The sequence below is a fragment of the Glycine max genome, chromosome 1, assembly GCF_000004515.6.
Source record: "Glycine max cultivar Williams 82 chromosome 1, Glycine_max_v4.0, whole genome shotgun sequence".
Classification (NCBI taxonomy): domain Eukaryota; kingdom Viridiplantae; phylum Streptophyta; class Magnoliopsida; order Fabales; family Fabaceae; genus Glycine; species Glycine max.
The window spans coordinates 32,869,897-32,886,155 of record NC_016088.4 but is presented as its reverse complement, the minus strand read 5'-3'; the positions used below and the strand labels follow the sequence as shown (position 1 = coordinate 32,886,155).

The following is a 16,259-nucleotide window of genomic DNA, read 5'->3' as shown; positions in this document are numbered from 1 at the left end:
TAAAGAGTGAAAATGAAAAATATCTCTGTTTCAATATACTGAAATATATAAACTAAAAAATGTAAACTAAAAGCGAACACAAGTTGGGATGATATTTTGAATTTGGAAGGTAACATCAAAAGCTTTTCAATTTCCATTGGGTTGGTTTATCTATCTGGCTCTCATAAACAAAAATATTTTATTTATAAATAGAGTGGTGGGGAAGAAAGGAGAAAAACATGAACGTTAAAGGGGTCCTCACTCCTCAATTTAGTCCACTGGCATTTCCTTTTCTCTTGCCTTTCCGATAACCACTTTCAAGTTTCAAGTGCAGCTTTTCTCCATTGCAACCCCCTCGACAAAACAAAACCATCAAAATCCTCAGGTTGTGAGTGAGAAACTGAGAATAATGGTTTCTGGATGGAGAAGGACGTTTCGCACATCTAATACCATTCCCCAAAACACACACGAACCTGAAATTTGTGATTATTACAACAACATCAATTCAAGTCCCAAAATCACTTCCAATTTCTCATTTTTCTCCACCCCATCATTGATTCCCACCCGAACCAATTCACCACTTTCCAAACACCAATGCAATTACAACAATAATGCAAGAACTCCCTCTCCCACCAAACGCTACAGCCCCACATCGTTTCATCAATCCACTCCTTCTTCCCCAAACTCTCCCTCAGCCTTCTCTCTTCTCAAATCCACCTTACGCTTATCCAAAGTAAATTAACCTAACCACACACTCTACCCTTTTAATTTCTCTTTTTGTTATTTATTCTCTTCTAACTTTTTTGTTTTTAATTTTTTTTGCAGAGCTCATGCAAAATCTGCACGCGGAGTGTGAAAACCGGCGAAGGAAAAGCCATTTTCACTGCGGAGTGTTCTCACGTCTTTCACTTCCCATGCATAGCAGCTCACGTGAAAAAACAACGACTGGTCACGTGCCCCGTGTGCAACGCTAACTGGAAACAACTGCTTCAAAACGCAGACGAAAACAAACCGCACGCAGAACTCAAAACGACGAAGTCGTTCAAGCCCCACAACTACAACGACGACGAGCCTCTCATGTCGCCCACTTCAGTCTCGCGTTTCAACCCCATTCCCGAATCCAACGAGAACGAAGAAGAAGAAGACGAAGAAGAACAAAACGATGAACAAATAAAGTTCAATCTCTCATCATCATTGGTCAAGACCAGAAACATCGAAGCATTCTTCTCACCGGAGGCTGCGATTGTGGCGTCCAATTGGAGCTCCGAGACGTACGTTACGGTGTTGAATGTGAAAGTTCAGCCGCGTAACGCGGCGGCGAATCGGCCGCCGGTGGATCTCGTCATGGTGATCGACGTCCGAGGTAGTGTCACCGGTGAAGAGCTTTGGATGCTGAAACGTTCGATGCAGGTTGTTATCTCGTCGCTCGGCTCCGCCGACCGTCTCTCCGTCGTCGCATTCTCAGGCGGATCGAAGCGGCTATTTCCGCTGCGGAGGATGACCCGCTGCGGCCAGACAGCGGCGCGGCGAGTCGTCGACGCGCTGGCCTCCGTTGAGCTCCGCCGAGAAGGAACTCCGGCGAGGAACGACGCGCTGAAGAAAGCCGCGAAGGTTCTGGAGGATCGGCGGCAGAAGAACACTGTCGCGAAAATCATTCTCCTCACAAACAGCCACGAGGATCATCGATTAACCACCACGCGCTTCACAGTTCATTCATTGATATTCTCTCACGATGACAACGAGTTCGCGAAGCGCGTGGGAAATTTGCTGAGCGTGGCGGCACAAGACTTCAAACTTGAGTTAAAACTAGCGTCACGTTCGGCTCAGGCGGAGATCACTGCCGTGTATTCTCTGGCCAAGGGTTTCACCGACGCTCTCTCGCCGGATTCCGTCGCGCTCGGTGATCTCTGCGCGGCGGAGGAGAGGGAACTGCTGGTGGAGTTCAAAGTGCCAGCTGGCACAGCTTCGCGTGGGTCCCACCATCGTTTTATATCTGTACGATGCTCCCACCGTGACCCCTTTACTCAAGAGCTTGTTAATTCCAAGGAGCGTGAGTTAATTGTTCCAGGACCCCACACTGTTCGATCGTGTGATCTCAGGATCGAACAGTTGAGGCGACGCCACGTCAGTGCACGCGCCGTAGCCGAGTCGAGAAAGTGTGTGGCTCGCAACGATGTGTCTGGCGCGCTTCAGTTGCTATCATCGGCTCGAGCCTCTGTGAGCCGCGAACAGGGTGATGAGTGCTTGCGCTGGCTCGAAGCCAAACAAGCCGAGCTGAGGAACCAAAAGTTGAGAAGTAGTAATAATAATTGCTTGGAGGAAAAGGGGGAGCCGCTTACGCCGATGTCGGCTTGGAGAGTAGCTGAGAGACTGGCTAAAGTGGCTATTATGAGAAAGTCTATGAACAGAGTCAGCGATTTACATGGCTTCGAGGATGCCAGATTTTAAATGTTTTAAGAATTAAGAAAGGATACTGGATGGGTGAATTCACGAAACATTTGGGAGCTTGTATTTTGTTGATGACTGAATTATATAAGCATAGCTATAGTTACCGCACTTTAGTTAGCTTGGCATGAAAATATTAAGAAGTTATGGCTCTAATCATGAAACCTGTGCACAAAACTCATCACTATACCTCATTTCTTGGAAAGATTAAGCAATATCTGCAGGATTGGGAAGTCTGGATATCTCATACTTAAGGAAATGAAATGCAGTTGCAGATTGGTTGGCTAACAATAGAGGCAAATTTAGTGTAGGGGTTTGTTTTAAAAACAATTTACTAAATAAGGTCTCTTTTTGTAACGCGCTGGCAATGACGGGAGCGTGGATGTCGCTATTGGCAGCAACGGGACAAAGAGAGAGGAAAGAGACGCCATTGGTGCCGGCGGGACAGGGAGAGAGGAGAGAGACCCGTCATTGGCACTGGCGAGACATGCCAACGTGGACAATCCTGTCATTGGATCTGCGGCACACATGATTGGTGTGTGATAAAATTACCCGCATTGATAGAAGAATTGGAAGCGCTAATTAGAGAGAGGGACCCGTGGGAATTGGAAGCGCGTATTAATTTGACACTAATGAATAATGATACTTATATTTTTATTGAATAATATCTAAAAAAAACACTTAAAATAAATTTAAATACTTTTCTCACACCATTATTTTTTGTCATATACACTTTTTTATATTTTTTATTTGTCATATTCTTTATCATATTTTATCATTTTTATAAAATAAGATTAATCTATTTTCAGTGGTGCTTCCATATTAAAGGTAAGAAAAGAGTTTTCTTAATAAATTATATCTTTACATTTATACACGTAATAATTTAAGTGTTTGAAAAACAGAGAAAAAATTGTGAGATAATTTTTTGTACAATTCTTTTATACATTTTAATTTTACAATTAAGAAAGAAATAAGAAAAAAAAAGATTAACCACATGTTTAACTTACTTTAATATAAATATAATGATAGTTTATCTTGAAATTCTCTCTTCTTTTTTTTGGGGTGAAAATGGTAGAATGAGAAAACATAAATATTACCGATAGAACGTCAATCACATGTTAAAACTGACAATAGAGGTCTACTTAGGAGATTATTGTTGAGGTTTGTATTACAAGCAATTTCACCATACTGCAGCTACTCAATTAGTACTTAAACGTCAAATAATCTTCCTCAAGAAGGTTATCCATTAAGGAAAAAAAAGTGACATTAGAGGAATTTAAATTTGCACCCATAAAATCAATAAAATGAAGTTATTGAACTAGTTTGTTTAAGTTTATTTTTTAAAATAAAATAAGTAGTTTTATAATTTTCTGATTGTTTGCAAACCTGTTTTTACTTAAAATAAATATTTTTTTTTCTTTTTCAAGTAACAAAATTTATCTACTTGTTTAAAAAAAATATTTATATAATTTTTTTTTTAAGTTTAAACTTCTCAAAGAATCTTCCTCAAGAAGGTTATCCATTAAGGAAAAAAAAGTGACATTAGAGGAATTTAAATTTGCACCCATAAAATCAATAAAATTAAGTTATTGAACTAGTTTGTTTAAGTTTATTTTTTAAAATAAAATAAGTAGTTTTATAATTTTCTGATTGTTTGCAAACTTGTTTTTACTTAAAATAAATATTTTTTTTTGTCTTTTTCAAGTAACAAAATTTATCTACTTGTTTAAAAAAATATTTATATAATTTTTTTTTTGAAGTTTAAACATCTCATCCGATATTGTACTAAAATAAGTTAAGTAAATTAAATCCACATTATTAATGTAATTGATGTTTTTCTTCAAAACAGTGTTGTAAAAATATGTATTGGAAAACAAAAAATTAAGTTGTTGGTGTCCAAACTTAGACAGGTGTTTAGATCTGGTTTAATACTGTTATTTAATTCAAAAGATGTAACCGAGTGACCGAGTTTGGCGTCATAATCTCTCTCATCCGAAAATGTCACTCACCTTGCAAACTCCGCCTTCTACAACTCTCTCTTGTGCATCTTCCATTCACAGCACAATAACAAGATCCACCACATTCTCCTTCTCGCATCGTCCTCCAACAACTCTTCTAAGGTGTGCCGCAGGACCCAATGGCGGGACTGCGCACGTTGGCATCCCTGTTCCGCTGCTGTCAATGGCGGCATCCACGCTCCCGCCATTGCCAGCGACGTTACAAGCTTCACACCAGTAACAATGGCGGCACCCACATAAATAAAAGACCCTCTGCAATTTGTTTTAAAACAGACCTTATCTAGTAAATTGTTTTTAAAACAAGCACCCTACAGTAAATTTGCCAACAATAGACATTGTTTCAGTTAGGGTTTTCAATTTTCATTATTGTAGACTTTTAGTGAGCCTCCTAAAGAATGTAAACGCGTGGCTTAGGCCACCCTCTTGATAAAAAAAGAAGAAGAAAGTAAATAATAAATAATTTTTTTTATTAAAATAATACGGTAGTTGGTAGAAGGTATTTATAACATTAAATAGTACTCTCTTCATTTGTAAACAATATTTATTTATATACACATATTAAGAAGTCAAAAGGATATATATTAATTAATAAGGGTTCATGAGTTGCTATAAATTTTTAATATTACTTTTAGTTTTTATGGATAAAAAAATGCACAAATTAAAAAACATTTAATTTTTATAAAAATATTCTTGCTTATTGTTTTATATGTTGGGAAATGATATTTTTTTTAAATTATGTATCGCAAATGAAACTAGTTTATAACTTAATGAGTAATATCTCATCTGATGGTAAAGTAGGTAAATATATAATTTCTGACAAAAGACAAAAAAAACTTTTTATATTATTTTATATTATTTGATTTATAACTTTAATTTTTTATGATTATTGACAATCCACTTTTTGATCTTTTTATGCCACCTTTAATGGAATAAAATTTCTTTTCAATATAAATGTGCCACTAATAATATATAATCCATTATAAATATATTGTGAAATTCAAAATTATTAATTAATCATCATAATCACAACACTACATAAAATTGAATATTATTAAAAAAATGCATAATTATATATCGAAATTGTGAAGCAACCAAAATTCTAAAACAAAAAAAATATGCTAAAACTACATATTAAGAATGGAGGGAGTTTTTTTTTTTTTATTGTGTGTGGATGAAAATATTTTTGCAGAACAAAGAAAATATATGGGAAATGAAAAGGCGGACATGACCACTTGACCCTTAATACGGACAAGCGGTACTTGACGGTTATGCCTTTCCTGCATAGAAAAGGAACGGATTGTGATAGCCAAATGAGATTTGGTTGGGTGTGACAGAATTTTTGGGCATGCATGTTAATAGCATATAAACCGATTTTACTGGCGTTTAATTTTTATCAATGGATAATTAATTTTTATCAAAATCCTAATAGTAGTTTATTTTCAGTGAAGTCTTTTTTTAAACATTTTTTTTATTTACAAAATTCAAACTTAAATTTTTTTTTTTTTCAATTCTAGTGAGACCAACTATTTATTGATAAAAAGAATTTGAAATAACAAATGAATCTATTGGGGTTGTAGCTTTGCTCCTTTTGTTTTCAAATATACCTTATACTTAACTGAAGCTGGCATTATTGGGTCCAATCAAGGAAAATGTTAAAACCTCATGACAGGCACCAATGGGTTTTGTATGTTTGCATTAGCTGTTAATTTTCTGGTAGTGTCCGGCAAGCTAGATGGTGGGTCTCATTTCAGGTTTAGGACAAAGGACGATGTCATGTACTTCGAATTTTTTTTTGGCATTACATAAAATTAATCTTTCAACTTTGAAATTCTTTTAAGACCGTGAGAGGATTAGAAAATATAAGATTGATTCAGTGACATAAAAGAAAAAGATATATAGATCTTGAGTTTAAATTTTTTAAATAAAATTTAATAAAACTAATAGTTAATATATATCAATAAAAATCTGATAAAATTAATAATTAATATTTAGATCACTTTGCTTTTCAATTCCAATGTAACTAAGCTATATTTTTGTTGACACCTCATCTTGAATTACACCCAGTTGAAGATCTTATCTTCTATGTGTATTTTGCTAGGTGCTACTCATGTGTGGCGCACTAGGTAAGTGGGGTTTGTTCTTCCGTGGTGCCAAACAATCACTTCAAAAATGCGAAGTGATGGCAAGCAACTAAAATTATGATGAGAGAGAGAGACTATCACACCAATGAGATACAAGGACTCGTTTTCTATCGTCCTTACAAATTAAAAGTACAAGGGCAATATATGGGGATAAGGTAAGGTGCGTGCATGTTCTCTTTCTTCCTTCTTTTCATAATGCACATTTTTTCATGATAAAGTTTTTCTTTTCAAAAGTGAGCGTACTTGTATGATGAGATTCATGTAATTGTACCCTAAATTTTTATTGGTTTAGAATTGCTTATCTGGTTATCGAGTTTCATAGTGTCACGTGTCGGCTCTTTTTTGAAGAAAAAAAGGGTATGTGTAATACAAACAAATGTTGAGACAGTGTGTCAAATCATCAATGCCAATTTGGCATTCACTTTGCTTTCTGTCAGCAACGGAATTATGTCGATTTGCAAATTTTGGGATCCAGACCAGCTAACTTACGAGCCAGATCCAACACAATGTAATGCTAGGATAGATTAGTTCAGCGAAAGATTACAAATATAAATTTAGCGTCTATGTGATAAATTAATTCTGTTATAAATGTGTGAGATAATTTTATTATTAAATTATAATATTAAAAATTAATTTGATGATAAATTATATTTTTTGAAAATTAATTTAATATTAATTTGTAAAATTTAAATCAATTTGTTATTAAGTTATTAGTATAACTAACATATCATACTTTTTTATATTTAGAGACTGAATTTAAATTTTTGATCTTGTAAGAATAAAGTTGATTATTCATAAAAAATCCTAAAAATAACCGCTTTTAGCTAGGAATATGAAAGAAATTGAAAAGTCATTGATTTGTCATTATTAATGATAATAACAATCTTGAATTTTACTAATAGTCACCTTACAATTTATATTTAATTTTATTAGAGAAAAAAATTATGCATTCACAATTTAAAACGAATTTATACTGTTATCTAATTGTAGACTATCATCATGTTTGAAAATCTATTGACAACAAATGAATGTGCGTAAATCTAAAGTTAGGAATTCATGTTTTTGTGTCATATGGAGAATTTTAACATGATTTTTCTTTAAACGTGTATCTTCGACTCAGATCCAAACATGATCATGATAGTGCATGTATGAAAAATTTGTTGATATTTATAATTATTATTTTAAAAGTTATAGTTGTTTTGTTATTAAATTACAGTATAAAATTATCTTATATTATTTTAATCTAAATTCTCACGTTCATAAATAAGAGAGCTCAACCCCGTGTGATTTGGCAAGACTTGAATAAAAGGTGCCTTAATGCACTCCATAATTGGTCCCTCTCAAATTCTTAATATGAAAAATAATCATTATATTCCAACATATATTACTTTTAACGCTTTATCTTGAAGTATGATCAAGGTAGAAAAATTGCATCTCAACATGCTTGTCTCTCTCAACCCAAAAAATCTTATTGTGTAGTTGATAAACTATAATGTGAGTGATCTTAATGTCAAGGACCAGCTCAACATCCCCATCATTGCTTCCGTTCCGTAGTATTCACACGCTACTATATTATTTAGTCCTTAATTAATATCTTAAATAAGAATTTGACAAGGGTAGCTGAGTAAGACCATTACTTGTTAGGTCAATGATGGGGTGAGACCCTTCTCATGCCGCGCAAGAGTTGGACGTTATGACTTCAGTCACATTGGTAAAAAGATGGGAAAAGAAAAGAAAAGAAAAAGTGTTTTTGCAAGATATGAAGCCTAAATAAGTACATGTGAAAGGGAAAAAAAGAGAATGACTATGAATATTAAGCCTATAAATCTTTTAATCTTTTCCCGGGTCTCGTTTCCTTACTTTTGGGGCTACACTAATGAGGAATTCCTTAATTTGCTCAACTTATGTGGCGTTCATAAAGTCTCCTTTACTTGCTACTACTTTTCAATTGTGCATCTCCAAGGAGGAATTATAATATTAATATGTAAATCCCGATAAGGTCACAAAGTTTTGGGTTGACGCAACTTCCAGTGAGGAAAAATAAATCAGAGTAGATGCCACAAGGATTACTTTGATAAGCCTGAGATTGGTTCAGCGAGGAACCCAGAGAGAAGTTCTCACAAAATTTTATCAAATGCCAAAAATACTTTTATTGAAAATGAAATCCATATATATAGTGTATATGAAAAAATAGAAATAGACATGAGCCTTCAAAACAGTTTGGGCCAAAATTACTACGAAAAAAATTACAAATAAAAAAGAACATATTTGACATGTGCCTTCAAATTACTTTGGGCCTTCAGCAACAATTAATATTCTTAGTAGTGCCTCTGCTTCTGGGCCTTCATCCTTCTCCACTTGGGTCTTGTTAAGTATGTCTGCTACCATTTGTTGGAGGGTATCCAATGACTGTTTGGTCCTACTCCTGGTCATAGGTCCCTGTATTTGGGCAGTTTTAGGATTCTCATCATTGCCTCCTTCTTGGAAAGCATTTTCCCTCAAATGTTTAGAATCATCATCTGTAACAAATGGAGTCAAGTCAACAACATTAAATGAAGAACTTACTCCATACTCACTTGGAATATCAATCTTGTAAGCATTGTCATTGATCCTCTCTAGTACTTGGAAAGGTCTGTCTCCTCTAGGTTGAAGTTTGGACTTCCTTTGTTTAGGGAACCTCCCATTCCTCATGTGTACCCAAACCCAATCACCTGGTTCGAGTAACATTTTCTTCCTGTTCTTGTTGACTTGCTAGGCATAGCTTTCATTCTTCTTTGCAATTTGAGCCTTCACTTGCTCATGCAATCTTTTCACATACTCAACTTTTGTCTATGCATCCTTATGCTTAAAATTAGAAATGTTAGGCAATGGTAACAAATCAAGAGGAGTCAAGGGGTTAAAACAATACACTACTTCAAGTGGAGAGTGTTGTGTAGTGCTATGTGCAGCCCTATTGTATGCAAATTCAACATGAGGTAGACATTCTTCCCAACTCTTTATATTCTTTTTAATCATAGCTCTAAGAAGAAAAGACAAAGCTTTGTTTACTACCTCAGTTTGGCCATTGGTTTGAGGATGATATGTGGTGGAAAAAAGAAGCTTTAATCCAACCCTGCCCCATAGTGTTCTCCAAAAGTGACTAAGGAACTTGGTGTCTCAGTCTGAAATGATGCTTCTTGGTAGTCCGTGGAGACACACCACTTTCTTGAAAAATAAATCAGCAACATCAGTCTCTTTTGGAATTGCTTTTGTAAGTTGGCCTGTTAGGTAATGAAGCTCCTGGAACAATTTGATGTTCTATGCCTCCTGAAGGTGGTAGTCCATGAGGAATCTCCTTGGGAAAGACATCTTTAAATTCCTGCAATAAGGGTTCAACACTAGAAGAAGCAGAAAGAGTTAACTCATTAGAATTACTAGCAGAAACTCTACTGTCTTTGCAGTACAGTAGATAGAGTGGCTCACAAGCAAGTAACACTTTCCTTACTTCACTTGCCGTTACTATACAATTAAATTTTCTCTCATGTGTATCACTCTTTCCCTCACATGTATCACTCTTCTTTTTCCTATTCCTCTTTGGTGTTTCACTCTTTTCTTTATCTTGTTCTCTATTTTCTCTCATTCTGATTTGGTCATCACACACTTCTCTAGGGGATAGAGGTTAAGAATAATTTTTTGGTCATGGTGCTGGAAAGAAATCTTGTTGGTGAAGCCATCATGCACTGATTTGGTGTCATACTCTCATGGTCTTCCCAACAGTATATGAGTTGCCTCCATTGGAACCACATCGCACAACACCTTATCATTGTACCTTCCAATGGTGAAACACACCTCAACCTGCTGAATCACTTTTACCTCTTCATCTTCACTAAGCCACTGAAGTCTGTATGGCCTAGGATGGGGCTTAGTATCCAAATTCAGTTTGGACACTAACCTGGAACTTGCAACATTGGTACAACTTCCTCCATCAACAATTAAAGAGCAAAGCTTACCATTAATTGTGCATCTGGTATGGAAAATATTTTCTCTTTGGGTGTCGTTCAGTGGCTGCATCTGACTTCCCAAGAGCCTTCGCACCATTAGCATATCTCCCTGCATAGCTTCCTCCTCAAGCTCTTTTTCCACTTCTTCTTCACTGATTTCAGATTCTCTGGTGATTTCTCCATCTGCCTTCATGGTCATGGTCCTCCTAGTTGGACAGTCAGAAGAAATATGTCCTCTGCATAAGCATTTGAAGCATTTTATGTTTCTGGTATAGGTGTTGGATGATGAGGCAAAATTATGCTTGATTTCAGCACTGGACACTGCTGACTTTCCATGTGAACTGGATGAGTTGCCTCCCTCCTTTTTGGATCTGTTGGTCCAGTTCTGGTTGAAATTGTTGGATGAGTTCCTTCTCGCTGCAATTTTCCTCTTCAGCTGCTGTTAAACCCGGACTGCCTTATGCAGCAAGTCATCCAATTCCACATACTCATGTAATTCAACAACATCTCTAATGTCAGGATTTAGGCCACTCAGAAAATGAGTAATTGTGTCCTCAGTTTCCTCTTCCATGTTGGCCCTCACTATTGCCATCTCCATCTCCTTGTAGTACTCCTCCACAGTCAAACTTCCCTAGGACAGCCTCTGGAGTTCCTTTCGCATGGTTCTGTTGTAGCAAGTTGGAACATATCTCTTTCGCATAACCCTTTTCATCTCAATCCATGTATCTATCTCTTGCCCTTCCTCTCTCATCATCTCTCTTTGATTTTTATTCCACAAAACAAGGGCATAGTTTGAGAATTCAACTGTAGCTAACTTCACCTTCTGTTCTTCAGTATAATCATTGTAGGAAAGTACATGCTCAATCTTCATCTCCCAATCAAGGTAGGCGTCTGGGTCACTCCTGCCTTTGAAAGGGGGTACATTGAGTTTTACTCCCTAAATTCTGTTCTATCTTCCATTCCGTTTTGCCTGGGTCCAACATTGCCCACTTTGTTCCCACCATAATGTCTTCTAGTATTCTGATTCAGTTGGTTCTTCAGACCTTCTATTCATACATAGAGCTCTTCATTGTTACGGTTTAGCAATCGTTGCATCTGTGTAGTCATTACGTCCAATAACAAACGTTGAGATCTGTCAAGTTGATGATATTCTCCACCACCATCACCAGCTCCTGCCATAATCAACAGAGAAGAAAATCTGCAGTAATTTTAAACAAAGGTTTCAGGACCTCACCACACTCTACTGACGTATTTCTCTCTTTGAGGATAGTACACTTGTGTTTGATGCTCTCAATATAGGGTTTTGTGTGATGTTTTAACTCTTGCCTTTTACCACTCACTCCCTCTTAAGTTCTTGGATGAATCAAATTAGATGCACAAGGTAATATAACAGGAAAGACAGTTTAATTATCACAGTCTCAGTAATAGATTTGGATAACAGATTTGGATAACAGATTTGATAACAGATTTGATATCAGATTTGATAACAAATTTAATAATAGATTTAATAATAGATTTGATAACAGATTTGGATAACAAATAGAAGAAACAAAGAAGCTACTTAATCACAGAGAAGAAGAGAACATAATTAACGAAGATGACATGTAAACTTCAAATGGTCATAATTTATGCTACGGTTGTCCGTTTGAGGCCCACTGTATGTCAAAACGTTTAAAATTCAGAGGAGAATGCCTGGGCAAATACCTAAAGGTCTACGATTTTTGCCAAAAAAAAGCCTCTAACTGCCTTAAATCCGTGTTCAAAGATCAAACACCCACTTTTTTCTTCTTCTTATTTAAACTTTCTGCAACCTTTTTTTTATAATGCTTTCTTTCCAAATTTGTCTAGGATAATTTAGGTAATTCATTCAATAGGCAAATAGATTCAAGAGCCTACTAAACCCGAAACCCCTAAATTCTTCTAGTAAGCCAAATTGTCCCCAACTAGAATTTGAAACAGAATTCAAACAGATTTTTTTTTACATAGAATCTGAAAGTAACAAGAACAAGAACGTAACAACAACAAAAAAGAACACAAACAAGAATGCAAATAACAAAACAAGAACAAAACACAAACCTGAGACAAATTACAAAGAAAAAGAATTAGATAGGATAGAACCTGTATCAAAAGCTGAAGCTCTGATACCAGATGATGTGATCCTTACTAGTAGCAGATCGCTTGATACAGGTCATTGAGTTTTGGGTTGACGCCACTTTTAGTGAGGGAAGATAAGTCAGGGTAGACGCCACAAGGATTACCTTGATAAGTCCGAGATTGGTTCAGTGATGAGCCTAGAGAGAAATTCTTACAAAATTTTATCAAATGCCAAAAGTGCTTCTATTGAAAATGAAATCGATACATATAGTGTATCTGAAAAAATAGAAATAGACACGGGCCTTCAAAATAGTCTGGGCCAAAATTACTATGAAAAAAATTATAAATAAAAAAAGAACATATTTGGCATGGGCCTTTAAATTAGTTTGGGCCTTCAACAACAATTAATATTCTTAGTAGTGCCTCTGCTTCTGGGCCTTCATCCTTCTCCACTTAGGCCTTGGTAAGTATGCCTGCTACCATTTGTTGGAGGGTATCCACTGACTGTTTAGTCCTACTCCTAGTCATAAGTCCCTATATTTTGGCAGTTTTAGGATTCTCATCAATATCCCAGGCAAGTCCTTCAAGATATAATAGGAACTTCTTAATCAAGTTGAGACTACAAAATTGACAAGAGTGAAAATTTGAGCGCATGAACAGAGAAAGAAATTCAAGAAGAGGAAGAAGAAAAGATTTTGATGTGTTTGAAACAATGACTCAAGGGCGATATTTATAGGATGAGAGAGGAGCACAAAAAAGGAAGAAAGAACCAGAGAATTAAACCGACAATTAAAATTATTAGTAAAAATGGTAACATAATTTGAAATAAATGCGTAAATGATTTAGTAAGGATAACGAGGATTAAAAATGGTCAAAATAAACTAAATGATGAAGACCAAAAATCCCATGATTTCTGTAATTGATCCAAATCAATATCTGTCACATTAAAACCAAGATATTTTAGATAAGCTCAAAAAGTTTCTTTGAAAAAATTTAATTAAATAAAATGTAAAAATTTTGCAAGGCCTATTATTGCACGCGTAGGGGGAGGCAAATCGGTGGATTTGCACTACAACAAGCCACATGGTCCAAGCTCATGCACACCAGACATCTATCTCTTGCTAGCCACTTTGAACGCCTAAAATCATAAGATGGCATATAAACAAGTGAGTTAAGGTTATCCTAGGCAATGTGAGACTTTGCCTTTTGTAATACTCAAAACTACAACAATCCCCCATATATTACAAAAGGCTAAATAAAACATTTTAAGAATAGAAGAAAAGAGTTAATGGGTTCTCATGGGATATAATGCATCGAACCTGGTGTAGTAAGCTATTGAACCGGACCTAGACTGATAAGACATGACACATAGTGTAGTAAGTGTAACAAGTTATTGTGTAACGATCGGCCTCGTCGTTACGATATCACTACTCTAAAATGTGACATTTTCAATTTTAAGTGAAAGCACACACACACACACACACACACACACACACACACACACACACACACACACACACACACACACACACACACATATATATATATTAAACTACTATACATCATTCATTTGTTAGAACATAATTCAGTTTTTACATGTATCTAGATCTGGGCTTTACATGCCCAATCAAAAGAATCAAGGAACCAACTAAGGAAGAGTTGATCACAAAACATAACTCTATCCCAATATAAACTCCATCGTTATCATGTCGACTTGGTGGCTCCAACAAAGGACTTCCCTCCAAGGACACCTACTACTGCTCATCTGCTCCCACGAATAAAGGTTTATGATCATCATAGGTACCAACTACACAGTATAAAATTGCAAGGGTGAGTTTATCATAAAAGATCAATAAGCACCAGATGATAATGATTAGCAAGAAAATAAAAATAACAACCATGATCATTCTCAATAATCCATCAGTTCAACATACACTAATAAACTAGTCATCAACTTTTCCACAATTCAAATCAATTATGCTTAGAATGATGCATGCACCTGACTCAACTATGAAATACAATGTGGTTCCATTTGTCAGGAAATAGCCTAAGCATATCCACATGACACTCTTACTTAAGAAAACTAGGCAGCAAGTGTCGAGGTCACCCTGTAGAGCATAAACAACTTCCCCCCCATGGTGATCAGCTTGAGTCTCAATGAAGTTCCAAACCGAGTGACATATCCCCAAGTACCAGTATTTTTCCTCATGAAAAACTACAACTACTTTACTAACAAAGTTTATACTATTTCCATGCAATTATGAAGTATGAAACATAGGCACACCAATGCACTGATCGTGGATAGTTAAAAATTCTAAGTAATCCCCTTCCCTCTCTAGGGATGCTTAAAATTCTTAAACCAATCCTCTTTCCTTTCTAGGGATATCCAATATGGTCACTGCATCCCCCATGTGCACACAGAACATACATCCATCACAATGATATCATCAACATCAACATCATTTCATCTCAATGTCATCATCAACATCATCTTATACAACAACAATCCATAATATCACGAGACTGATATTTTAGGGAAAATTCTAAATTAAAGAGAAGAACCATGGTAAACAAAACAAACTCTTATGCCCATTTAAAATTTAATAAATAAGTAATAGAAGAACATATATAAAATTTTGGACAAAGCCTTCTTTGTAATTAAGACTTTTTTTTAAAAATTCCAATCATTACAACAACAACATCATTCACAATTTCATTCATCAATAACAAATATATCACATCCCATTAGTTAAAAACACAATTTTTCTTGAAAACCAACATGCATAGGGATAGACATACATCCCCATAATTGGGTTCCCTAACCCCAATTATGATATCAAAAGCTGTAAACAAGCAATAAAATCCCCTCACCTATCTATATCTCTCCATTAGTTCCTTGCGGCGTTGTTCTGAGATCTCTTAGGTTCACGTTCGTTTGTCCAAACGTAGAGCTCTATGTACCAAATCGAAGACAATTTAATATAGATTTCAAAGACAAGGTTAATATCAACTTGTGGGCTCAAATACCCATTCTATTTGAAAAGGGGCTAAATAAGTGTTTTGAGATCCACATCAAAGAGACATCATTTTGAAATTCCGATCATGCCATTTTGACCGAGGTTCAACAAAGGTTACAAAAATGAAGTCTATTTTATAAAAAGGAAACTTTTATAATGTCTCATTTTCAAGGATTTTTCAAAGGAAGTGTAAAAATATCCTATTCAAAATGAGGTATTTGAAACTTTTTGTGAAGAAAATGATATTAATCACAATTTTTCAGCTCTAAGAACTCCTTAACAAGATAGAGTTGTTGAGAGGAAAAATAGATTTCTTCAGGAATTAGCAAGAACAATGCTAAATGAAAATCATCTACCTAAATATTTTTGGGTGGATGCGGTAAGTATAGCTTGCTATGTTCTCAATAAAGTGATTATAAGATCACTTTTGAAATTGACACACTGAGATCTACAAAGGTAGAAAGGCAAATATATCACATCTCAAGGCCATTGGTTGTAAGTGCTTTGTGTTAAACAATGGCAAAGATTCACTTGGCAAGTTTGATGCAAAAGCATATGAAGGTTTATTTCTAGGATACTCATCTA

The 16,259-nt window shown here is 35.6% G+C and overlaps 1 protein-coding gene across 1 annotated transcript; it reads left to right on the top strand.

Annotated features, from left to right (window-relative positions):
- The first annotated feature begins 200 nt into the window (after nt 1-200).
- Nucleotides 201-3,086, top strand: LOC100794006 (E3 ubiquitin-protein ligase WAVH1). Its single transcript, XM_003516834.5, has 2 exons — nt 201-712; nt 805-3,086. The coding sequence occupies exons 1-2, from the start codon at nt 389-391 to the stop codon at nt 2,425-2,427; spliced, it is 1,947 nt and encodes a 648-aa protein (XP_003516882.1). The 5' UTR covers nt 201-388; the 3' UTR covers nt 2,428-3,086.
- Nucleotides 3,087-16,259: the final 13,173 nt, after the last annotated feature.

Excerpts from the sequence above, each read along its gene's own strand:
- LOC100794006 (XM_003516834.5), top strand. The coding sequence starts at position 389 with ATGGTTTCTGGATGGAGAAGGACGTTTCGCACATCTAATACCATTCCC. Across the intron at positions 713-804 it reads CCACCTTACGCTTATCCAAA|AGCTCATGCAAAATCTGCAC; the intron begins GTAAATTAACCT and ends TTTTTTTTGCAG.